The following is a 23858-nucleotide window of genomic DNA, read 5'->3' as shown; positions in this document are numbered from 1 at the left end:
TCTTTGGATCATTCATCCAGGACTCATGGATTGCTAATCTAGTAACATAACCACTTTGCTACTGTACCCCATATGTGAGAGGCAGTTTCAATTAATATTATATTCAAGTATTTCAGCAGAACATTTGATGTAATTTTCTCCTTTTTTATGATGCGTGTGAGTGCACTTGTATAGAATGAGACAATCAATACAATCATCAACTGTTGTCCCCCTTGGTAAAGGCACCTGATTTCTGGCTTACAAACACCAGACTCCTGTGCACTAAAATATGAAAGAAAGAAAGACTAGCATTTCTACAACGCCTTTCATGACCTCAGGACGTCCCAAAGCGCTTTACAGCCAATGAAGTACTTTTTGGAGTGTAGTCACTGTTACAATGTGGGAAATGCGACAGCCAATTTGCGCACAGCAAGCTCCCGCAAACAGCAATGTGAAAATGACCAGATAATCTGTTTTTAGTGATGTTGATTGAGGGGTAACTATTGGCCAGGACACCATATTATTATGAGAAGTCGCACAACACCAGGTTATAGTCCAACAGCTTTATTTGAATCACAAGCTTTCGGAGCGCTGCTCCTTCATCAGGTGCAATGAAGAAGCAGCGCTCCGAAAGCTTGTGATTTCAAATAAAGCTGTTGGACTATAACCTGGTGTTGTGCGACTTCTCACATTTGTCCACCCCAGTCCAACACTGGCGTCTCCACATCATGACCATATTAATAAATATGGCACCACACAGCTTTAGACATTCCAAATCTGTTTATGATGATGAATTTCTGCGGCAATAACTAAAAAACGGTCATTTTGGGTTTTTTAGCGAGAAAAGCCTGGAGTCTCAAGAAAGGAGGAAGGTTGGATCTGATAAACAACAGGTTTGGCTGCACATCCTCAATCCAACTGAAGCAGACAAGGGGAAATACGCCCTGGAACTGTTCGATGGCAAACAGACTCATAAACGAGTATTCAACTTATCAGCACAAGGTGAGAAATTGTGCTTTTAAGTGCATTCCAGCATTGCTGTAAAAAGTGTCTGACAAATTATACCGTTATTATTCAATATATACGTCCTGACATTGAATCTGTGGATTTGTTTTTCAGTTTTTGATCAAGCAATAACTGAATACCAAAGACTGAAGTAAGTTTCCCATCACCAATTCCCTTTTATGTATTTGGACTGCAAAGTAATTACCCCTGTAGTGGTTGTGGTGACTTTCCTCGATATAGTCCAATCCTCTTAAGATTGCATGGGGGGGAAATTCGGTATCGCCCCGTTTGGGGCGCAATTATCGGCCGGGCGCAAAGTTTAGCGCCTGCCGCTAATTATCGCCTCCGACTGCAAACTTGGCTTCTATCGCCCCCGGAGGTGATTGGAGCGCTAAATCAGCCGCTACACACCTCTCTTAAGGCGCTAACGCTGAGGAGCGAGGTGCTACCTCAGAGCGCTGGCGAAGCTCATGTGATGTCAGTCAGCAATGGAACACAGACACACTGGCGCCGGCCAGTCCTTAAAGGGGAGGGTCGATCTTGCTCTCCATCCACACCCTGCTCATTGCAGCCTTGAATCTCGGCCTGGAGAGACCTGTACATCAAATCTGTTGGAAAGAACAATGGAGAGGCCCAGGGAAAGATGCCAGAATGCAACCCCCATAGTCTCTTCTAAATTGATGCAAGGAAGATCAAATCAAAATGAACCTGCAAAGTGCTGCTCAGTAGCCAAAACTCCTCAACACAGCTTTGAATATCTCCAGAAGTCTCTCTCTCTCTCAATATGCGTGGTGCAAAAATGTCGCCGAAAGAAAAGGCAGGAAGCGGTCGCCTTTAAATAGCACCCCCCCCAGTCCCTTCCCGACTGCAAAACGCTCCCCTCAACCTGTCATTGTTAGCGGCAGGCGGTAAGCCACTCAATATCCGGTCCGGGGCGTTGCACGCTCGACTGACATCACGATCTGCGGGCACAGGAGATCATGGCAGTAGTATTTAGCGCCACCGCAAAATGTCATCAATTTTGCAAACAGCGCAAACATTGCCACGCCCGGGCGCTAGTTGCTTTGCGCCCCATTAGCACCCTCTTAAGGCGCTAATGGGAGGCACAAAGCAACCGAATTTTCCCCCCCATATGTTTGGGACACAAGAAAATTCTGATCTTATCCAATATATGATACAGATACACCCTAACATATTTCTACGGTATTTCTTTTTGCAATGTAAATATAATGGGGCTCTGATGGACCGTTCCACTTTGTAAGATATAGGAGAGAACTTATTTGAATATTACTGCATATACAGCGAATGCAACCTTTGTATCTTAACAATCATTAGTCACATCGCAACCGCTGCGCTCCTGCACCTCCTGGCTCCACAATCAGACAAGTCCAAAAATAAAACCTACCTTTCTGGTGACAGCCTCCAGTCCCTTTAAGGTTCAGCTGCCAAGCCCCAGCAACTGAGAATACTGACCGCAAGTAAGCATCTTCACAAAATGTGCTCAGCCCCTGTTGCAGTCAGTCGCAAAACAATTTTGTAATGGGGGCCTCAAGCAGGCGTTGGGCACCCTATTTCCACACGCGTTTGGTTTCAGTCGCGCGCCCTGGACACCTATGCAGGATCCTTTACCAATATGGCGGGGTGGCGTGCAATGAACATGCACATGCCGCCCGCCATATTGGATCATACATCTGTAAAACGAGCATGGTGCAATCCAATTTCTCGGCCATGTCTTTGGAACAGATGATTTCTGAGAATGCAGTTTTGTTAGCAAGTTGTTAATTACAGAGTTACCAAAAGAACTTCTCCTGGATTGCAAAACATGGTATGCTTAGAGCACTTTTTGTAAAGATGCTTACGTGCAATGTTGGTATAACCCGTCCCGTTGATTAGAAATATGAGTCAATATAATCACCTGCTTTTAAAAAAAAGACTTGCATTTCTATAGCGCCTTTCATGACCTCAGAGCTTCCCAAAGCGCTTTACAGCCAGTGAAGTACTTTTTTGAAGTGGAGTCACTGTTGTAATGTAGGAAACACAGCAACCAATTAGCGTACAGCAAGAGCCCACAAACAGCAATGTGATAATGAGCAGATAATCTGTTTCTGTGATGTTGATTGAGGGATAAATGTTGGCCAGGATACCTCCCCTGCTCGTCTTCGAAATAGTGCCAAAAGATCTTTTACATCCACCTGAGGGGGCAGATGGGACCTCGGTTTAACATCTCATCCGAAAGACGGCACCTCCGACAATGCAGCACTCCCTCAGCACTGCACTGGGAGTGTCAGCTTAGGTGCTTGTGCTCGAGTCTCTGGAGTGGGACTTTGAACCCACAACCTTGTGACTCAGAGACGCGAGCGAGTGCTACCCACTGAGCCACGGCTGACACCTTTGTGCTGTTGGGGCATCCAATGCTTGATGTTACTGATATTTTTTTTTCGTACATCTGTGTTTAAAATGTAAAGATAATGAATTTGTGGGAGTTTCCTAATTTTGTTACATTTATTTTTCAGGCAAGCAGCAATTGCAGAAATAAGTAAGTAACTTTGATCAAACACAGTCAGCTACGGTGCCAGTTTTAGGTCATTTTCTGGTATTGGGGTGACGAAAGTTTAAAATACAAATAAGGAAAACCTCCTTTATCTGAACAAAATATATTTACCTGAATCTAAACATTCTATTTAGTCTCCTTTAAAGTTTCTTTCCCCCCAGTGATAGAATATTGGGAGAAAGAAGTTTTAAAATGCATGAAAAATAAATTGAGGGCCTGAGCTGGGAGGAGAGGTCAGAGGTTACAAAATGCCTGAGAGGTCCAGGGCTGATTGCGCCCTCATAAAGACATCCACTTCAACTACTTCAATGTTGAAAAGAGTGGAAGAAAAAGCAAATGAGGCAGTTTTAGTGATGCTGCGGGCTTTGAAACCGCAGAGTTTTTAAGAGCAAATGAAAAGCGAGCGAGGTTAAGGAGTTACACAGTTCCAAGGACCTGAGAAAGAATGTTGGAGTAGGAGATATTGTAATAAGTGTTGAGTTCAACAAGGAAACAGCGGTAAGTTTGGCATATTTGCAGTTTAGGAGCAACAACTGAACAATTGTTTCGTTCTTAAGGAGCAGTGAAGGGCGCTCGACAGATCAATGGGAGCTGTCGCCTCTGGTCATAAGACACTTCAGGGGGAATTTTAACTCCCGGGCTGAAAGCTTGCGGGGTGCACGGCTGCCCGCTCGGGAGCTGCAGTGAGAGGCCCGGTCCTCATAAACATTCCACCGGTCAGCTGCCTGCCCAAAACGGGCAACAGCAACAACTTGTATTTATACGGCGCCTTTAATGTAGTAAAACGTCCCAAGGCGCTTCACAGGAGCGATTATCAAACAAAATTTGACACCGAGCCACATAAGGAGAGATTAGGGCAGACTTGGTCAAAGAGGTAGGTTTTAAGGAGCATCTTAAAGCAGGAAAGAGAGATGGAGAGGTGGAGAGGTTTAGGGAGGGAATTCCAGAGCTGGGGGCCTCGGCAGCTGAAGGCACGGCCGCTAATGGTGGAACGATTAAAATCAGGGATGCGCAAGAGGTCAGAATTGAAGTAGCGCAGATATCTCGGGGGGGGGGGTGGGTGGGTTGTGGGGCTGGAGGAGATTACAGAGATAGGGAGGGGCGAGGCCATGGAGGGATTTGAAAACAAGGATGAGAATTTTTACACTGAGGTGTTTCAACCAGAGGCAGCGCGCCGGTTTTGGGCCTACAATAATCAGGCGGCTCAGAGGCTGCCAGGTAAGTTGTGGGGGTGGTTAGGGAGGGTTATGCGGGTAGGAAGGGAAGACACTGGGGTAGAAGTGGCCCAAACTTCTTTTGTGGGACTTGGAGGCGCACACCTGTTTCCCCGGGCCTCACAACGATAGGTTTTACACTTACCTTTACAGGACCTTAACTGTGTATCCGTCAGGTTTGGGCATGCGTGAGCAGGCACCCTGCTCAGTAGTTAAAATAGCAACGGGGTCATGTCTAAGTAATTGGGCCCTAATTTGCATATAGCTGAGGCTCCGGGCTGAGTCAGGTCGGCATCTCAGCTTCCCGAGAAAACAGCGACGTTAAGAGAGTTGCGGGGAAAGCGAGCGGTAAACGTGTGGCTTGAATTTGAACTCTTGAATTTGGTTTCCGCCGGGCGGAGGGAGTTAAAATTCCCCCTTTAATCTCTGTATTACTGACTAAGCCTTTAAATCGTAATTCAAATCACCCTTTGATCAATGCCAACAAAGGCAGTTCATTTCAAATAGGTTGTCCCAATGGATAATAGAATACAAGCACTGTGATGTGGGACGATTCTGGCCTGGAAATTCCAGTTGTGCTGGTGCGACGTCGGAAGTGTGGTCGGGTGGGACTTCCGTCCATCGGCCTGTTTCATTGCTGACACTGGCAATCCATCCTACGGCCCTTCAGAATTTTGGAGCAGTACCTTGCCGCTTCAAAAAAGAAAGACTTGCATTTCTATAGCGCCTTTCACGACCACCGGATGTCCCAAAAGCGCTTCACAGCCATTGAAGTACTTTTTGAAGTGTAGTCACTGTTGTAATGTGGGAAACGCGGCAGCCAATTTGTGCACATCAAGATCCCACAAACAGCAATGTGATAATGACCAGATAATCTATTTCTGTGATGTTGATTGAGGGATAAATATTGGCAATGACACTGGGTATAACTCCCCTGCTCTTCTTCGAAATAGTGCCACGGGATCTTTTATGTCCACCTGAGAGAGCAGACGGGGCCTCGGTTTATCGTCTAAATTAAAAAGCAGAACCTCAAGGGTAATAATCTCTGTATTATTACCTGAGCCATGAGCAAATTGGCATAGGGTAAATAAAATTAGAGAGATGAATGCGTGTCATCCAAAAGACGGCACCTCCGACATTGCAGCGCTCCCTCAGCACTGCACTGGAGTGTCAGCCTGGATTGGAGTGCGGCTTGAACCCACACTGGGTCGACGAACAGATGTTCACCTCCTGAGGTGCTCGTTGGTTGAGTTGCCACTTTTGGGAAAAGGCATTGAGGGGCCCCACTACAGCATTTGTACGGCTCCTATCCCTGCATCATGCGGGCCAGTCACTCGGCAGGCCTGGGTGATTCTTGGTGGGGAGCTCCATCACGCCAGTCCCGCCTCTTACTCTGATACCACGACTGAGGGGGGTAAGTGGAACGAGTACCCACCCCTTCTCCTCCGTCAGATGTTTTGATCATGGGCAGATACCCGGTGGAAAGAGGCGTTCACCCAAGAGTTCTCCACCTCCCCATTACACGATATTGGCACCAACGGGTTGGAATTTCAAGGGTTTTGCGTTCCCTGGAATTCTAATTCAGCCACTGTCTATCAGACTGCCAACAGATTATTTTGTTCTTGTTCCTTCAGACAGAGCTAAAGTGACCAAGGGTCTCCCTGACGTTGTTAACATCATGGAGGACAAGGTAAAGAATGCAAATGTGATGGAAATATTAGCTTACAAAGATCAAAGCTTCATGGAATATTTTGTATTGCTTGTCACAGCCATTTCATTTAAAGCTAAACATTCTAATAATGTTTAGTAAAGATTATTATTATTATTTTGTGGTAGTATCTAATATAAGTAAATGTATGCTCCCTACTTTAGTTATCAAAAAGCCAAATTGTCTTTCCTTTGTAAGTATTTAATGGCAATTCTCTGTATAGTCTCTAAAGTTGTTTGTACCATTTACTCTTGCGCAACAAACTAATGGCGCAGTTTTCACAACTGGCAATGCTAATCTGTTAATTATTGATTAAAACTGATCAGTTCAGCACCTTATTATTCATTAATTGCTCGAATACGTAGCCTAAATTTCCCACTAGCGTTTATTCAATGCAGGGGTACGGATCAGGCGGGCGGTGGCAGGTTCTGGGATGGAGGACCGCATCCAGCCCATTTTCCAGTGTCATTTTTGGGTGGGAACATGCAACGAGATTGTAATAGCATTGTTTCTGTCTCCTTTGGTCCATGCATCTGATTTTGCTAGTGGTCTAGGTACCAGTGTATCTAATGAGCTGGCAGATCAAGTTTTCCTGCTGATCTAGGAACATAGGAACAGGAGGAGGCCATTCAGCCCCTTGAGCCTGTTACGCCATTCAATGTGATCGTGGCTGATCTGCGGCCTAACTCCGTATACCCACCTTTGCCCCAAATCCCTTAATAACTTTGGTTAACAAAAATCTATCAATCTCAGATTTAAAATTAACAACTGACCTCACATCAATTGCCATTTGCAGAAGAGTTTCAAACTTCTGCCACCCTTTGAGTGTTTCCTAACTTCACTCCTGAAAGGCCTGGCTCTAATTTTTAGACTATGCCCCCTCCTGACTGCCCAAAGCATTTCCACCATCTACAAGGCACAAGTAAGGAGTGTGATGGAATACTCTCCACTTGCCTGAATGAGTGCAGCTCCAACAACACTCAAGAAGCTCGACACCATCCAAGACAAAGCAGCCTACTTGATTGGCACCTCATCCACCACCTTAAACATTCACTCCCTCCACCACCGGCGCACCATGGCTGCAGTGTGTACCATCTACAAGATGCACTGCAGCAACTCGCCAAGGCTTCTTCAGCAGCACCTCCCAAACCCGCGACCTCTTCCACCTAGAAGGACAAGGGCAGCAGGCGCTTGGGAACACCACCACCTCCGAGTTCCCCTCCAAGTCACACACAATCCTGACTTGGAAATATATCGGCCGTTCCTTCATCGTCTCTGGGTCAAAATCCTGGAACTCCCTCCCTAACAGCACTGTGGGAGCACCTTCACCACACGGACTGCAGCGGTTGAAGAAGGTGGCTCACCACCACCTTCTCAAGGGCAACTAGGGATGGACAATAAATGCTGGCCTTGCCAGCGACGCCCACATCCCATAATCGAATTTTTAAAAATCCTAGACTTCCCCACCAGCGGTAATATGTTCTCTCTATCTACCCTATCAGTTCCCCTTAATATCTAGTAGTTCTGTAGACAATAAATTCCTGTATCAGCCTCCTGGCATGGATCTGGTAGCGAAATACATTTCTAGCCACCCTATGAATGTGTCTCTGACCCCATCCCGAATCCCAGTGCCAGGGACCTCAGCAGCTGTAACATTTTCAGGGCAATGGATACAACCACAGCACTTTGCCACGATTAATTTTACTATCCATGTCAACCAAAGATTTTCAACAATTATTTGTTAAAAGCAACAAAATCAAATCTGCCACTTTCCCAATGGCAGTCAGTCACTCCGAAATCACAACTGGTCCCAATGCTGCCAGGGTTGGGTCCTAACCTACTTTTCCACCTGCCTAATGATACCAGAAATGCGAGGGTATACATATCAGGAAAGGATGAACAGGCTGGGTCTCTTTTCTCTTGAAAAAAGAAGGCTGAGGGGTGACCTAATAGAGGTCTTTAAAATTATGAAAGGTTTTGATAGAGTGGATACAGAGAGAGTGTTTCCACTTGTGGGGAAGAGCATAACTAGAGGCCGTCAATATAAGATAGTCACCAAGAAATCAAATGGGGAATTCAGAAGAAACTTCTTTACCCAGAGAGTGGTGAGAATGTGTAACTCGCTACCACAGGGAGTGGTTGAGGTGAATAGTATAGATGCATTTAAGGGGAGGCTAGACAAGCATATGAGGGAGAAGGGAATAGAGGGTTATGCTGATAGATTTAGATGAGGAAAGACGGGAGGAGGCTCGAGTGGAGCATAAACACCGGCATGGACTGGTTGGGCCGAATGGCCTGTTTCTGTGCCATATATCTGATGTAATCCTATGGAAATAACATTGGGGGGAGGGAGGTGGAATTAGTGGAAATCCCAGTCGATGACATCACCCCACCAGTCCCACCTCTTTCGATGACATTCACAGAGAAGAGGGCCCCTGCAAAAAGTTTCCACTCCCACTTCCAGCAGAATTTGGCAAAATGAAAATAAAGTGTAACCTGGTCCTATTCCAGAATCCTCCCTCACTTGCCCAGATTGACTGGAATGGAGAAATCTCAGGGCTTGTGTGGATAATGTTCATGCCCGATTCAGGTATCTAATTTCACTGGCAGTCTGCTGATCTACGTAGTGATTGCTACAAATTGCCTAGTGTGTTTCTGCATCCTATTTGCCTGCAGTTTAATGCCTGGATTTTCCATTTTACTGTAATCAGGGCACATCTTAGCAGGGCCGGACTATTTTGCATGTTTAAGGTGGGCCGTGTAAAGAATAGCCACAGTACAGCCTGGCCAGTAGCATAGGAACATAAGAACATAGGAACAGGAGGAGGCCATTCAGCCCCTCGAGCCTGTTCCGCCACTCAATGAGATCATGGCTGATCTGCGACCTAACTCCATATACCCGCCTTTGGCCCATATCCCTCAATACCTTTGGTTAACAAAAAGTTAGCAATCTCCGATTTAAAACTAATAATTGATCTAACGTCAATTGCCGTTTGCGGAAGAGAGTTCCAAACTTCTACCACCCTTTGTGTGTAGAAGTGTTTCCTAATTTCACTCCTGAAAGGTCTGGCTCTAATTTTTAGACTCTGCCCCCTAGTTCTAGACTCCCCAACCAGCGGAAATAGTTTCTCTCTATCGACCCTATCCGTTCCCCTTAATATCCTGAAAACTTCGATCAGCTCACCCTTAACCTTCTAAATTCTAGGGAATACAGTACATCCCTAGTTTGTGTAATCTCACCTTGGAACTTAACCCTTGAAGTCCGGGTATCATTCTGGTAAACCTACAGCCTCAGGACTGCCCCAAAATCCCCCCCCAAAATTTACATTTGTTTTTAAATAATGCTTTAACCTATGCAATCTAGCACCCTGCAATCAACTGCAAAGGCGCTTCAATTGTTTAAATCACGTCGCCACCATAAAAACCCTGGATGCCAGAGATGGGTGTTCCTGGCTCTTATTGTTGTCAGATGGCAGATTGCCGTCACATGCCATTACAATCTGCTCACCTATATTTAGGCAGACACATTGTAAGTCCCTCGTCACTTCCAGTGGAAAATCTCGGGCAACTACAGGACAATTAGTTTAACATCTATGGTAGGAAAAATTTGGAATCAGTAATTAAATATGAAGTTACTAAACATCTATTTGAAGAGAAAATTATTAAAAGCAGCCAACACAGGTTTCATAAAGGAAGATCACGCTTGACAAACCTGGTAGAGTTCTTTGAGGAGGGGCAGATATGCTAGATGGCGGATAATGTAATGGAGGTGGTGTACATGGACTTTCAGAAAGCCTTTGACAAGGTACCACACAGGAGACTATTGGAAAAGATTAAGGTGTATGGAATTATGGTGTAGGGCTGTGGGGTGGAGGGGTGGTGTAGCAATTTGGATTAAAAACTGGTTAGAAAGGAAGAAACTAAGATTAGGAGTTAAGGGAAGTTGCTCAGAATAATTGGAAGTGGGTCCCACAGTGTTCTGTTCTGGGCTGCTTTTGTTCAATGATTTGGATATAGGGCGAGAGGTGTTCAAATTTGCAGAAAATACTAAAATAGGAGGCATAATAAATAATGCAGAGGACCAAAGGAAGCTGCGAGGGGATATTGGTAAGATGGTGGAACGTGTGCAGTTTTTGGCTCCACACTATAAGAAGAATGTTGAGGCAATAGAGAGGATGCAGTGCAGATTCAATAGGATGCTGCCTGCTATATTGTTAGAGGTGTTTAAAATTATGAAGAGATGCTATAGAGGAGATAGAAACATATTGCTTCCAGTGATTGAGAGGTCCAGAACGAGGGGGCGCGAATACAAAATTAAATGTAACAGACTTGGACAGAACAGGGGGAGCTTTTTACACAGAGCGTTGTGAGGTTCTGGAACGCATTATTGGAGTTGGTAACTGAAGCAGAGGCACTGTCAACATTTAAGAATAGGTTCGAAAGATGGTTGACAGAAAGGGGAAATAAAGGGATATGGGAACAGGGCAGGAACATGGGATTAGGAATACTGCTCATGTGGAGGATAAACATCAACGCCGAATGGCCTATCTCCGTGTTTTGATTTCTATGTAACATAATATAAGAACATAAGAATTAGGAGCAGGAGTCGGCCATTCGTCCCTTTGAGTCTGCTCCGCCATTCAATAAGATCATGGCTGACGTTCGACCTCAACTCCACCTTCCCGCACTATCCCCATATCCCTTGATTCCCATAGTATCCAAAAATCTATCGATCTCTGTCTTGAATATACTCAACGACTGAGCCTCCACAGCCCTCTGGGGTAGAGAATTCCAAAGATTCACCACTCTCTGAGTGAAGAAATTTCTCCTCATCGCAGTCCTAAATGGCCGACCCCTTATTCTGAGATTATGACCCCTGGTTCTAGACTCCCCAGCCAGGGGAAACATCCTCCCTTCATCTACCCCGTCAGGCCCTGTAAGAATTTTGTATGTTTCAATGAGATCACCTCTCATTCTTCTAAACTCCAGAGAATATAGGCCTAGTCTACTCCACCAGGGAATAGTAGCATAGTGGTAATGTTACTGGACTAGTAATCCAGTAGGCCTGGACTAATAATCCGGTGATAATAATTCATATCCCACCACGGCAGCTGGGGAATTTAAATTCAATTAAATAAATCCGGAATAAAAAGCTAGTATCAGTAATGGTGACCATGAAACTACCAGATTGTTGTAGAAGCCCATCTGGTTCACTAATGTCCTTTAGGGAAGGAAATCTGCTGTCCTTACCCGGTCTGGCCTATATGTGACCCCAGACCCACAGCAACGTGGTTGACTCTTAACTGTCCTCTGAAATGCCCTAGTGAGTCACTCACAGGCAATTAGTGAATATAAAAAAAAATCTTCTCATCCCAGGAATCAGTCTAGTAAACCGTTGTTGCACTCCCTCTAAGGCAAGTATACCCTTTCTTAGATACGGAGACCAGGTGTGGTCCTAATTATATAATTGCACTAACATGACAGAGGAAAGAATACCCCACCACACTACTTTGGAGATACATTGGGGTATCAGAGTAATGCCAATGGAAAGCCCTGCCCTAATGTCCAATTTCTTTGGCATAGCAGCCAAAACAGATGAAGAGAACTTATGAATAAAGCGAGAGTGAGAGGGAGAGAAAGGTAAAAGAGCAAAAAGGAAGGAGAAAGCAAAACCTTTTTTCAACTGGGATTTGTTTTTTGGTGAAATCCTTGATTCATGATTGATTCTAGTTCACATGTGGCAGATAAAGAACACAAGTAGCAACTGGGGTGTGACAAAGTCTTAACCAGGATGATGACTGAAATAGTCCCAAGGTCTTCCCTGCCACTAAAAAAACAATATGCAGCTGAATTATTTGATAATGCCTTTGTGCTCCAGACTACCAAAAAGTAAAATTAATATTTTGTTGTCTTCAACAGACCCTGTGCTTGTCTTGCACCATTGCTGGAGATCCCATTCCAGAAGTATTCTGGTTGAAAAATGATAGAGAACTAGTCTCTGGTGGACACTATCAGGTCGCTGTTGAAAAGACGACTGTTACCTTCACCATCGAACAGGTCACTTCTCAAGACTCTGGAAAATACAGTGTGTTTGTGAAGAACAAATATGGTTCTGAAACAGCTAATGTCACAGTTGGTGTGTATAAACATGGAGAAGAGTCAAAAGAAAAATAACAGTCTGCATCTGTCAATGAAAAGCCCTCCGTTTCAGGATCTGTAACAAAGTCACATTGAGGATAAAAGGTTCACCTACTTTTGTTGTGAAACGTCCTGGGTTCCAGCGAACGACATTATAGTTTGGGGTGCTGTTAGCGGTTTAATTATAAAGGCAACATAGAAATTACAGCTAGGCCTTTGAGTGAGATAGTAATCATTTTGAGGAAGTAATGGAAATCAAAATGTTTCAGAAGGTGACAGGAGTCAACATTAGGAAAAGCTAGGAAATTAGGAGTAAACATAGCGACTTGGGCAGAACTTTTTCACCCATAGAGTAACAGACATTTGGAATATGTTACTAGAGAAATCAACTGAAGTGTGTTCAAAGAGACAATTGGATACACTTCTGAAGAGAGAAGACACTGAGAGATTTGGTGAGAATGCAACAAATTGGGGGTTGAGACATATCTAAAAGGGATTTTTGAGCCTAATGGCATTTTCTTGTTGCTAACAATTCATATGTTCTTATCTGCCCTCCCCCTCCACTATACGGGGTAGATCTCCAAACTATATTGGGTAGATTTTACAGCTTGGGAATTAAGAATCACTTGGCCAAAGCGCAGACAAGAAAATCTGATGGGAAGGATCACATGCCTCTTACAGAACCCACTGGATTTTCCTCCCATCAATTTGTCCTCGCTCCACCCGCATATGTTGCTGTGAAAGTGAAGTGATGGTGGAGGGGCAATATTGCAGGCAAGGGAGCAACCGCAGCATAGAGCTATAATTGAGCTGTGTTCCTGATCTCAGGAGTTGGAAATGGGCCACAGTTCTTGCTCTTGGTTGCAGTTCAGTAATCCCTGCTGGGAAAGATATGTGTCGGTGTCAAATAAGGACATAACTGAGCTTTGTTGTAATGCTCTTCAAATTTGAACGCTTGCCCAGGCTCCCTGCCTAAGCTTACATTAACTGGTTGCTTTTATTAAACCAATTAATTTTTATTAAATACATTTATGTCATCCAATGTAGGAAATTTATTTTAACCAGATGCGCTACATTCTTTAAAAAATATTACAATTATTGGCATGGTGGGTTAGACACTAAACTTTCTCGCTGGGACCTAGATTAAAAACCAGCCCAGACAAATGGGAGGAAAGTTTCCTTTGTCTGCTGGTTGTTAGGATTCTATGGGAAATAAGTTTGAACAGTCTCAATCCAGTTCCTCGTGCGCATGGACCCGCAATACAATGTGGTCCCGTGTTTGGTATTAATTATCAATCCCGCTCAGCGAGGAGGACACAGCCAACACAGGTGTAGGGAATGGAAAAAGATTATACTAGTGCAGTGCGCGGTGTTCCTCAGAACTGGGGGTGGGGGGGTTGCTGAGGCACACTGTTGGGGCAGAATGGAGGAAACTGTACTCTGCATCTAACCATGCTGCACATGATCTTGGAATGCTAAATGCTGAAAGTGTTCCATTCCCCAGTGCAAACATCCTGCGCCTTGATGAGCACAAAAATTCACACAAAAACATCATGAAAGTATTAGAAATCTTCAAATTGCAAACAGCATTAAAACATTCAGAGCGCCGTGCTCTGTTAAGTACTGCATAAACCCAGTTTCTTGGCAGAGAGGTTAAAGGCAGTCACAGCCTCATTTTTGTACAGATTTTGAACGGTAGAGCTTTGCCTCGACAACTATTCTGAATAGATGCCCACCTTCAACCAGCTGGAAGTGGCCAAACCCACGCAACATGTTAGTGGGACAATTTATGGATGTTGTACAATTAGGGATATAATCAAATAGTGGTCTTGCACCCCAATTCCAGCACTCCGCACTTCTGCTCCTGACTCCTTTTATGAATGAACAGTTGGTCCTGTAATACATTGATTTAATTTGTCATTACTCAAATAGGATTGTTGCTGATTTGTTATACATCATAGTAATAAAGTTGGAAATGATTTCTGTTCCACCGTTAATTACTGATATTAATTATGTTTTGCTAAGTACCCCTCCTGTGAGGTGTTTACAGAATGTTTTTGGACTTAGCTGTACAATATTATTGGCATTGAAGATCGATGAACCATATCTGTAATTTACTAGATATTTTGGAATAGAATTGCTTTCATTGGCTATTGTTGGCCCTGATTATAAGGGGGGGACGGGAACTGCGTGCAGGAGCCCCAAAGCGCACGCACCCCCCACGCCCCTCCCCCCCCGCCTCCCCCCGGGGATTCCAGGGATGTGGAGGTGAGGCCAATCTTAACAGCCAGGCCTCACTTACATAAATGTCGACGTATGAGGAGAGATTGGGTCGATTAGGCTTATAATCGCTGGAGTTTAGAAAAATGAGAGGGGATCTCATTGAAACTTATAAAATTCTAACAGGACTAGACAGACTAGATGCAGGAAGGGTGTTCCCGATGGCGGGGGAGTCCAGAACCAGGGGTCACAGTCTAAAGATAAGGGGTAAGCCATTTAGGATTGAGATGAGGAGGAATTTCTTCACCCAGAGAGTGGTGAACCTATGGAATTCTCTACCACACAAGGCAGTTGAGGCCAATTAATTAAATATATTCAAGAAGGAGTTAGATATATTTCTTAAGGCTAAAGGGATCAAGGGATATGGGGAGAAGGCAGGGACAGGGTACTGAATTTGGATGATCAGCCATGATCTCATTAAATGGCGGAGCGAGCTCGAGGGGCCTAATGGCCGACTCCTGCTTCTATGTTTCTATGTCCCACCCAAGCCTGGCCAGATTCACTACCTGGCCGGTGGGCAGGAGCGGGAATTTGGCGTCAGGAGGCCGCAGTCGGCCATCCAAGGTAACGGACCCCTGCAGTCAGTAGGGGGAAGGGTCCGGGGGGCGCGATTGTGATGGGGGTGCTGCAGAGGGGATCTGGGGAGGGGGCCGGTGGGGGTACTGCAAAGGTGATCGGGAGGGGGGGAAGCTGGTCCTGGGGAGGCCCAATAACTCCATGCGGGGCCTGGGGCAGCACGCCTGCTCCTCTGGGCCCACAAGGAGTTCTGAAAACTTACCCTGGTCTCTTCTGGCCAGTGGTTAGGCTATCGGGTTCCAGACAGTGCAGGTCTCTTCCTGACTCAATATTAAAATCATGCTGTAGCACCTTCGACGATAAATGACTACAAGGTGCACTGCAGCAACTTGCCAAGGCTTCTTTGACCGCACCTCCCTAACCCGCGACTTTTACCGCCTAGAAGGACAAAGGCAGCAGGCGCATGGGAACACCACCACCTCCAAGTTCCCCTCCAAGTCACACATCATCTTGACTTGGAAGTATATCGCCGATCCTTCATCGTCGCTGGGTCAAAATCCTGGAACTCCCTCCCTAACAGCACTGTGTGAGCACCTTCACCACACGGACTGCAGCGGTTCAAGAAGGCAGCTCACCACCACCTTCTCGAGGGCAACTAGGGACGGGCAATAAATGCTGACCTTGCCAGCGACGCCCACATCCTGTGAACGAATTTTTAAAAATACCTGCCCGCCAGTAGCAGGAGCCTCTGCCAAGTTGAAAGTCGGCAAAGCTGAAATGGCAGCGAGCGAGAACGGAGCGACGTAAATCGACACGGCCTCATCTTAACCCCTCCTACACACCATTCTCGCTGGGCGGGGGGAGGGGCGGAGGGTGGTGTTAAAATCAAGGCTAATCTGTCTCCTTTGTTAGCACCAGTAAACTCTGATTCAACTCACAAGGACATTAATGGAAAAGCAGATCAGTCACTTAAATTATGTTAAACAATGCTGAGGTACACTCAGATTAAGAAGGACTTTTTGTCTTTATTACCTTAACTCTGTACTTAAGAATGTTTATTCAACCCGCACTGTAAAAGAATATTTTAATCCATGATTGGGTAAAACACTACGGGCAGGATTTTCATTGGGCCGTGGAGTCGGGATTGGAGGCGTGCGGGGAGTTAAAATCCCGAAATCAGGGGTCCCGACCCCATCCTGCACCCAAACCTGCCTCCATGCCAGTTTCAAAGGAGGCGGGTACCCGGCCCGCACTGGGACCAATAATACAGGTAGTTAGCAGGCAGTTTTTAGCCGAATCCCTATTTTGAAGGTTGAAGTGTGGGATTCCCGACGGCTCCAAACCACGCCAACTTAGAGGAGGCGGGCCGTCGGGTTGAAAGACTTGGAGGGGTCGAGATGTCGGTGTTCAGATGAGTGATGTGTGCATGAGTGCAAAGGTAAGTGTGTTTGGTATGTCTGAAGTGATTAAATAAGTGTAAATTACCTTTTCTTACCTTTTCAGCCTTCCTTCCTTTAGGTCCCGGGAGTCCCTCATCTCACCGGCACAGAAAGCAGAATGGCTGCGAACTGTCAAAAGTGACAGCCTGCAGCTTCCTGTGCAGGAGAGATTTCTAACTGAGTCTGTGGAGAAGGACACAGGTTAGAAGTAAGACTGACTGTTTGACAGCTTCAAACAGCTGTGAAACGCTGATATTTCATCTGTCAAAATCTCTTGACAGATGAAATTTCAGTCTGTGACGTCATCTGTTGCCGGGTGGCCGTTAATTGGCCTGCTGAGCCCACTGGGCGGGCTCAACAAGGTCAGTCAAGTTAAAATCACGTGGGTTGGACGCATCTCGATGGAGGCAGGACTACAACCCCGAAAGTTGTAGTCCCGCCTCTAACCCGACTCCTGAATGAAAATCATAGAAACATAGAAGATAGGAGCAGGAGTAGGCCATTCGGCCCCTCGAGCCTGCTCCGCCATTCAATGAGATCATGGCTGATCATCCAAATTCAGTACCCTGTCCCTGCCTTCTCCCCATATGCCTTGATCCCTTTTGCCTTAAGAAATCTATCTAACTCCTTCTTGAATATATTTAATGAATTGGCCTCCACTGCCTTCTGTGGTAGAGAATTCCACAGGTTCACCACTCTCTGGGTGAAGTAATTCCTCCTCATCTCTGTCCTAAATGGCTTACCCCTTATCCTTAGACTGTGACCCCTGGTTCTGGACTCCCCGGCCATCAGGAACATCCTTCCTGCATCTAGTCTGTCTAGTCCTGTTAGAATTTTATAAGTTTCAATGAGATCCCCTCTCATTCTTCTAAACTCCAGCGAGTATAAGCCCAATCGACCCAACCTCTCCTCATACGTCATTCCTGCCATCCCAGGTATCAGTCTGGTGAATCTTCGCTGCACTCCCTCCATGGCAAGAACATCCTTCCTCAGATAAGGTGACCAAAACTGCACACAATACTCAAGATGTGGTCTCACCAAGGCCCCGTATAACTGCAGCAAGACATCCTTGTTCCTGTACTCAAACCCTCTCGCTACGAAGGCCAACATACCATTTGCCTTCTTAACCGCCTGCTGCACCTGCATGCTTACCTTCAGCGACTGGTGCACAAGGACACCCAGGTCTCGTTGCACTTCCCCGTCTCCCAATCTATTGCCGTTCAGATAATAATCTGCCTTCCTGTTTATGCCACCAAAGTGGATAACCTCGCATTTATCCACATTATACTGCATCTGCCATGCTTCTGCCCAATCACCCAACCTGTCCAAATCATACTGGAGTTTCTCGGCATCCACCTCACAGCACACACGCCCACCCAGCTTTGTGTCATCTGCAAACTTGGAGATATTACATCTAGTTCCCTCGTCTAGATCATCATTTATATATATTGTGAATAGCTGGGGTCCTAGGACCGATCCCTGCGGTACCCCACTAGTCACTGCCTGCCACTCGGAAAAAGACCCATTTATTCCAACTCTTTGCTTCCTGTCTGCCAACCAGTTCTCTATCCAAGTCAGTACCTTGCCCCCAATCCCAATTGCCTTAACTTTACACGCTAATCTCTTATGCGGGACCTTATCGAAAGCCTTCTGAATGTCCAAATACACCACATCCACTGGTTCTCCCTTATCTATTCTACTAGTTACATCCTCAAAAAATTCCAGTAGATTAGTCAAGCACGATTTACCTTTTGTAAATCCATGTTGACTTTGTCCGATCCTGTCACTGTTTTCCAAGTGCTCTGCTATTACATCTTTTATAATGGACTCTAGCATTTTCCCCACTACCAATGTCAGGCTTACCGGTCTATAATTCCCCATTTTCTCTCTACCACCTTTTTTGAATAGTGGGGTTACATTAGCTACCCTCCAATCCATGGGAACTGTTCCAGAGTCTATTGAATTTTGGAAGATCCTGCCCCACAATTCTATTTTAGGAATAACATTTATTTAGTTTCTTCCCCCAGTTATTTAATGTGGCATGTTTCATAAATCTACAATAATATGAGTCTAACATTACTGGAGATCTGCACTGGCTGACTAGCCAAGCCTTTCAGAAGGTCAGACCAATAAATTTCAGCCATATCAGCCAGACGCATTCCTAAACCTTTAATCCAATGGTCATGACAGGCTATAAAGATTCAAATGCTCGAATGCTTCAAATGAGCACTACATCAGAGCCTCGCACTAAAAGGCAGCGTTGTGTAGCTGAATATATTAGACTTAAAATTTACAAAAGGCGATTTGTTGAGTGGAAAATGTAGTCGTAAATTAACAAGCTTGAGTGGAGCAGACTTGGAATGCGAACAGCTAGGCCTAACGTTCACTGAAAGGGTTTTAATGCCAAGCAACACTTGATCAGGTCAATCAACTTTTGGTTCTCAACCAAGGATGCCGTATGTGTTCTCAGTTACAATGCTAAAGTTTTCTGATTTGCAACATATTTAATGCAATATCAAGGTACTTCAGGACAATGCCCTGAATACTCAAAGCTTCTGGCAGAACGCCAATACCGGACAATTATCGGGAGTAAGCTGGTAAGAAAGAAGGGGATTAGAGTAAGGAATGGAAGGACAATGGACTTGCGTAGATCGAGGATCTGTTTGTCCACAGTATTGCACTGAATCCATCTGACACTCAAACAGCTTTCCAAAGTAAAGGTGATGTCTCTGGCTGGCTGTTAGAGAGATGGGAAAGAGGACATGGATTGTGTCTGCTTGTTCTGTTGGTGACAGTCCAGGACAATGGAAAGAATAAGATGTCACAGATGAGGTAAAAGCAGATGAAATTAAATGAGGAAAAGACCAAAGGCAAAAGTTTAGTAAAGGTTTCACTGTTAAATCTATGTTCAGTAGCTTTCACCATTCACTGTCTGACTCTATCTTCAGCTGCAAGAAAGACTTGCATTCCTATAGCGCCTTTCACGACCTCAGGACGTCCCAAAGCGCTTAACAGCCAATGAAGTACTGTTTGAAGTGTAGTCACTGTTGTAATGTAGGAAACGCGGCAGCCAATTTGCACACAGCAAGCTCCCACAGAGAGCAATGTGATAATGACCACATAATCTGATTGAGGGATAAATATTGGCCCCAAGACACTGGGGATAACTCCCCTGCTCTTCTTCGAAATAGTGCTGTGGGATCTTTTGCATCCACCCGAGAGAGCAGATGGGGAAGGTGACCCCATTTCTTTCAACATTTTGTATTTAACCAGTAAGATTTTGATTCATAAGGTTATTCACCCAGAGTGCAGATTAGATTAAGCAAACAGAGACCTTCATAGCACACCATTTACTTAAACTTGGCTTCAGTACCAGGTAAATCACCTTTTACTTTAACCTGCAAACTTAATTAGGAAATACAAGATATTAACTTAAATGTTAAGTAACCTAATTGTTAAATCCCACTTTCTCTACTATCCATTTAAAAAAATTAAATAGTTAACATCAAAAAATTATTCTTTGGAAGAAATGCCTTATACAGGAAACTTTGGTTTATCCGGAGGTTGTATGGCCAGAAACCTCGATCTAACGGCAGAAATCAGCAGCCGTTTTGTTAGGTTTTTTTTCTTTTTTTTTCTTCTCCTAGCAATTTTTTAAACAGTCAGTCTCTGGAAAGCCTCTCTGAAGCTGTTGCTAAGCTACAGAGACGCTTCCAAGGTACGGGCCGACTGCTTACAAGCTGTTGCTAAGCAACAGTGTTTGTTGTCAGATACGGAGATGAAAACCTCCGTATCCTTCAACATTAGCGCTGGTCTGTCCGGAAGTTTTCATAGATCGACATCACACCAGTCCCGTTGGTGCCGGATATTGCGAAGTTTCCTGTATACATAACAAATAATACAGCTGCAAAAAAAAACCTTCATTTTCGTTACTAGTTTTCTTACACAGTAGATTCAAATCTGCAGGACAGACCCACCAGGGGTGGCGGCACAGTGGTATACAGTCGGGAAGGAGTGGCCCTGGGAGTCCTCAACATTGATTCCGGACCCCATGAAGTCTCATGGCTGCAGGTCAAGCATGGGCAAGGAAACCTCCTGCTGATTACCACCTACCACCCTCCCTCAGCTGATGACTCAGTACTCCACCATGTTGAACATCACTTGGAAGAAGCACTGAGAGTAGCAAGGGCACAGAATGTCGCTGGGTCAAAATCCTGCAACTCCCTCCCTAACAGCACTGTGGGAGCACCTTCACCACTCGGATTGCAGCGGTTCAAGACGGTGGCTCACCACCACCTTCTCAAGGGCAATTAGGGATGGGCAATAAATGCTGGCCTTGCTAGCGACGCCCACATCCCATGAACGAATATTTAAAAAAATACAGTCTAAACCACTGAGACACTACATTGCACTACATCAAATACTCACCAATAAAAATATGCACAGAACTTTCAAAGATTTATTTGATGTGTGCCTTATTGTTGAAACCATTCATGTTTATTATGTTCAAGTCAAAAATACATTACAATACAACAATTTGCATTGATATCGCACCTTTAACATAGGAAAACATTCCAAGGCGCTTCACTGGAGCGTAATCAAATATAAATTGATGCAGAGTCAAAGCAGGAGATATTAGGATGGGTGACCAAAGTTTAATCAAAGAGGGAGGTTTTAAGAAGGACCTTAAAGCGGGGGAGAGAGAGGTGAAGGCGGAGGGATTTAGGGGGGGAATTCCAGAGCTTAGGGCCTAGGCAGCTGAAGGCATAGCCACCAATGGTGGGACTAAAGGAGTGGCGGGGGGGGGGGGTGCAAGGGACCAGTGTTGGAGGAACGCAGAGTTCTTGGAGGGTTGTAGGGCTGGAGGAGTTTACAGAGATAGGGTGAGGTGAGGCCATGGAGGGATATGAACACGAGGATGGGAATTTTAAAATTGAGGTGTTGGTGGACTGGGAGTCAATGTAGGTCAGCGAGCACAGGGGTGGTGGGCAAGTGGGACTTCGTGCAGTTAGAATATGGGCAGTCGAGTTTTGGATGAGCTCAAATTTACGGCGGGTAGAGGACGGGAGGCTGACCAGGAGAGCTTTGGAATAGTTGAATCTAGAAGTAACAAAGGCATGTATGAGGGTTACAGCAGGAGATAAGCTGCGGCAAGGTATGGAGATGGGCCATGTTACAGAGGTGGAAGCAGACATTCTTTGTGATGGAGAGGTTATGTGGTGGGAAGCTCAGCTCATGGTCAGATAGGATGTCCAGGTTGTGAACAGTCTGGTTCAGTAGCTGTCACTGGCCAGGAAGAGGGATGGAATCAGTGGCAGGGGAGTGGAGTTTGTGATGGGGACCGAAGACAATGACTTTGGTCTCCCCAATGTTTAATTGGAGGAGATTGCTGCTCATCTAGGACTGGTTGCAGTCTGACAACACAGAGGCAGTGGAGGTGTGGTGGTGAAGTAAAGTTGAGTATCACGGCGTACATGTGCAACCTGACGTCTTCGGATGAGGCCGCTGAGGGGCGGCATGTACATAAGAGATGTAGGTGAGAAATAGGTGGGGTGCAAGGATAGCTCCTTGGGGGACTCCGGAGGTAATAGTGCAGGAGATTCTTTGTCTGCAACTGGATGGGTAAGAGTCGAAATGGACGAGGGCGGTCCCACTCGGCTGCACAATGGAGGAGAGGTATTGGCCCTTGGGTCCCACAACCACACTAGCAGATACAAGGCTGTGCCAGAAACAGGCAACCAGACTGCTTAAGGAAACGACTGACACCTCTGAACCCAAGTACATCCAAATTTGAAACAATGTGGTGATATGTTATAAAGTGACAAAGTTATTCAATGCAAATCAACACTGGAAAATATATATATATGTATTATAAAATATTAGTGTTGGACTGCTTTCTTGTTAGTTTTCATTTTGTTGCTTTAAACATCAGATTACACACACACTCAGTTGTAGTAATGCAGGATCAGTTCTTTATTGAAACCTCATACTATCCATGACCAGTATGAGTGCACAAGTCTTGTCATACTACACAAAACCAGTGTGAGCACAAGCTGCTGAGACACACACTATCTGATTCCAGTGTCAGCTACTAAACAGTGTTCCCTTACATTTCTTATACTAATTTTCCGCTTTGATCACTACATTCCATGCATACTATCAATAAATCCTGGTACATCAAAGGTACATACAAATGCCAACAGAATAACTACGTAAACTAAACAACCGGGCTCTCAACTCTTCTAATTGCTGCAATAACACACTTGCCATCCATTTTATTACGATAACACACAGGGAAGGCGCCGAACACCTCGAGCCTCTTCGCCGGGAGCAAGCGGAAGCCAAGCGCAGGCAGCGCAAGGAGCTCACGTCAACCCAAGCACCCCACCCACCCGCCCCTTCAACCACCGTCTGCCCCACCTGTGACAGAGACTGTAGGCCCCACACTGGACTCATCAGTCACCTGAGAACTCATTTTTAATGTGGAAGCAAGTCATCCTTGTTGTATCCGTGTGTTAATAGAGACACTGAAGGCAGGAGTTGGTTTCACAGGTGTTTACTGAACAAAGTCTGGAGGTGAATTAACTGATACAACACAATATACAGGCTTATATAGCCCGAGTGGCCATTACCGGCATTACAGTACACAGGGGGCTCTTAAAGGCACATACACTACAATTCCTCCCCTTTTAGCCAACCAGTACATAATATTTTAAGTAATCATTAATTACATGTTACAAGAACAATAATCTACACATTGCTGTAGTTAATCAATTATAAGTCAGTCTCTTTGGAGGCTTCCTGACTCGGTCCGGATAACGCCTCGGTGGTGTAGTAGTTTCTGGTGGTGTAGTAGGTTCTTTTGGCAAGGCTGATTCGGCTTGAATGCCAGTGTCAGGTTCATCTGGTTCCAGTATCACCGGATCGGAGGTAGATACTATGGGTATCTCTACTTCATCATTAGGCGTATAGAGTTGTGGTGTAGATTGTCCCTTTTCGGATGACTCTATGATCTGGTCAGCATGGCA

General features: G+C 45.2%; 1 protein-coding gene across 1 annotated transcript in view; it reads left to right on the top strand.

Moving 5' to 3' along the window:
* Positions 1-14575, top strand: part of myom3 (myomesin 3) — a 125270-nt gene extending 110695 nt beyond the window's left edge. Inside the window, exons 32-36 of the mRNA XM_085962979.1 lie at positions 818-981; positions 1099-1135; positions 3498-3520; positions 6384-6439; positions 12377-14575. Of these exons, the coding sequence (XP_085819105.1) occupies positions 818-981; positions 1099-1135; positions 3498-3520; positions 6384-6439; positions 12377-12631 (535 nt within the window). The 3' untranslated portion in view covers positions 12632-14575. The remainder of the gene's footprint in view (positions 1-817; positions 982-1098; positions 1136-3497; positions 3521-6383; positions 6440-12376) is intronic.
* The last annotated feature ends 9283 nt before the right edge of the window (positions 14576-23858 follow it).

Source organism: Somniosus microcephalus, chromosome 20 (genome assembly GCF_052327205.1).
Source record: "Somniosus microcephalus isolate GS21.2 chromosome 20, FLI_Smic_1.0, whole genome shotgun sequence".
Taxonomy (NCBI): Eukaryota; Metazoa; Chordata; class Chondrichthyes; order Squaliformes; family Somniosidae; genus Somniosus; species Somniosus microcephalus.
Note: the sequence above shows the minus strand (reverse complement) of the source record. Positions and strands in the feature narration are given on the sequence as shown.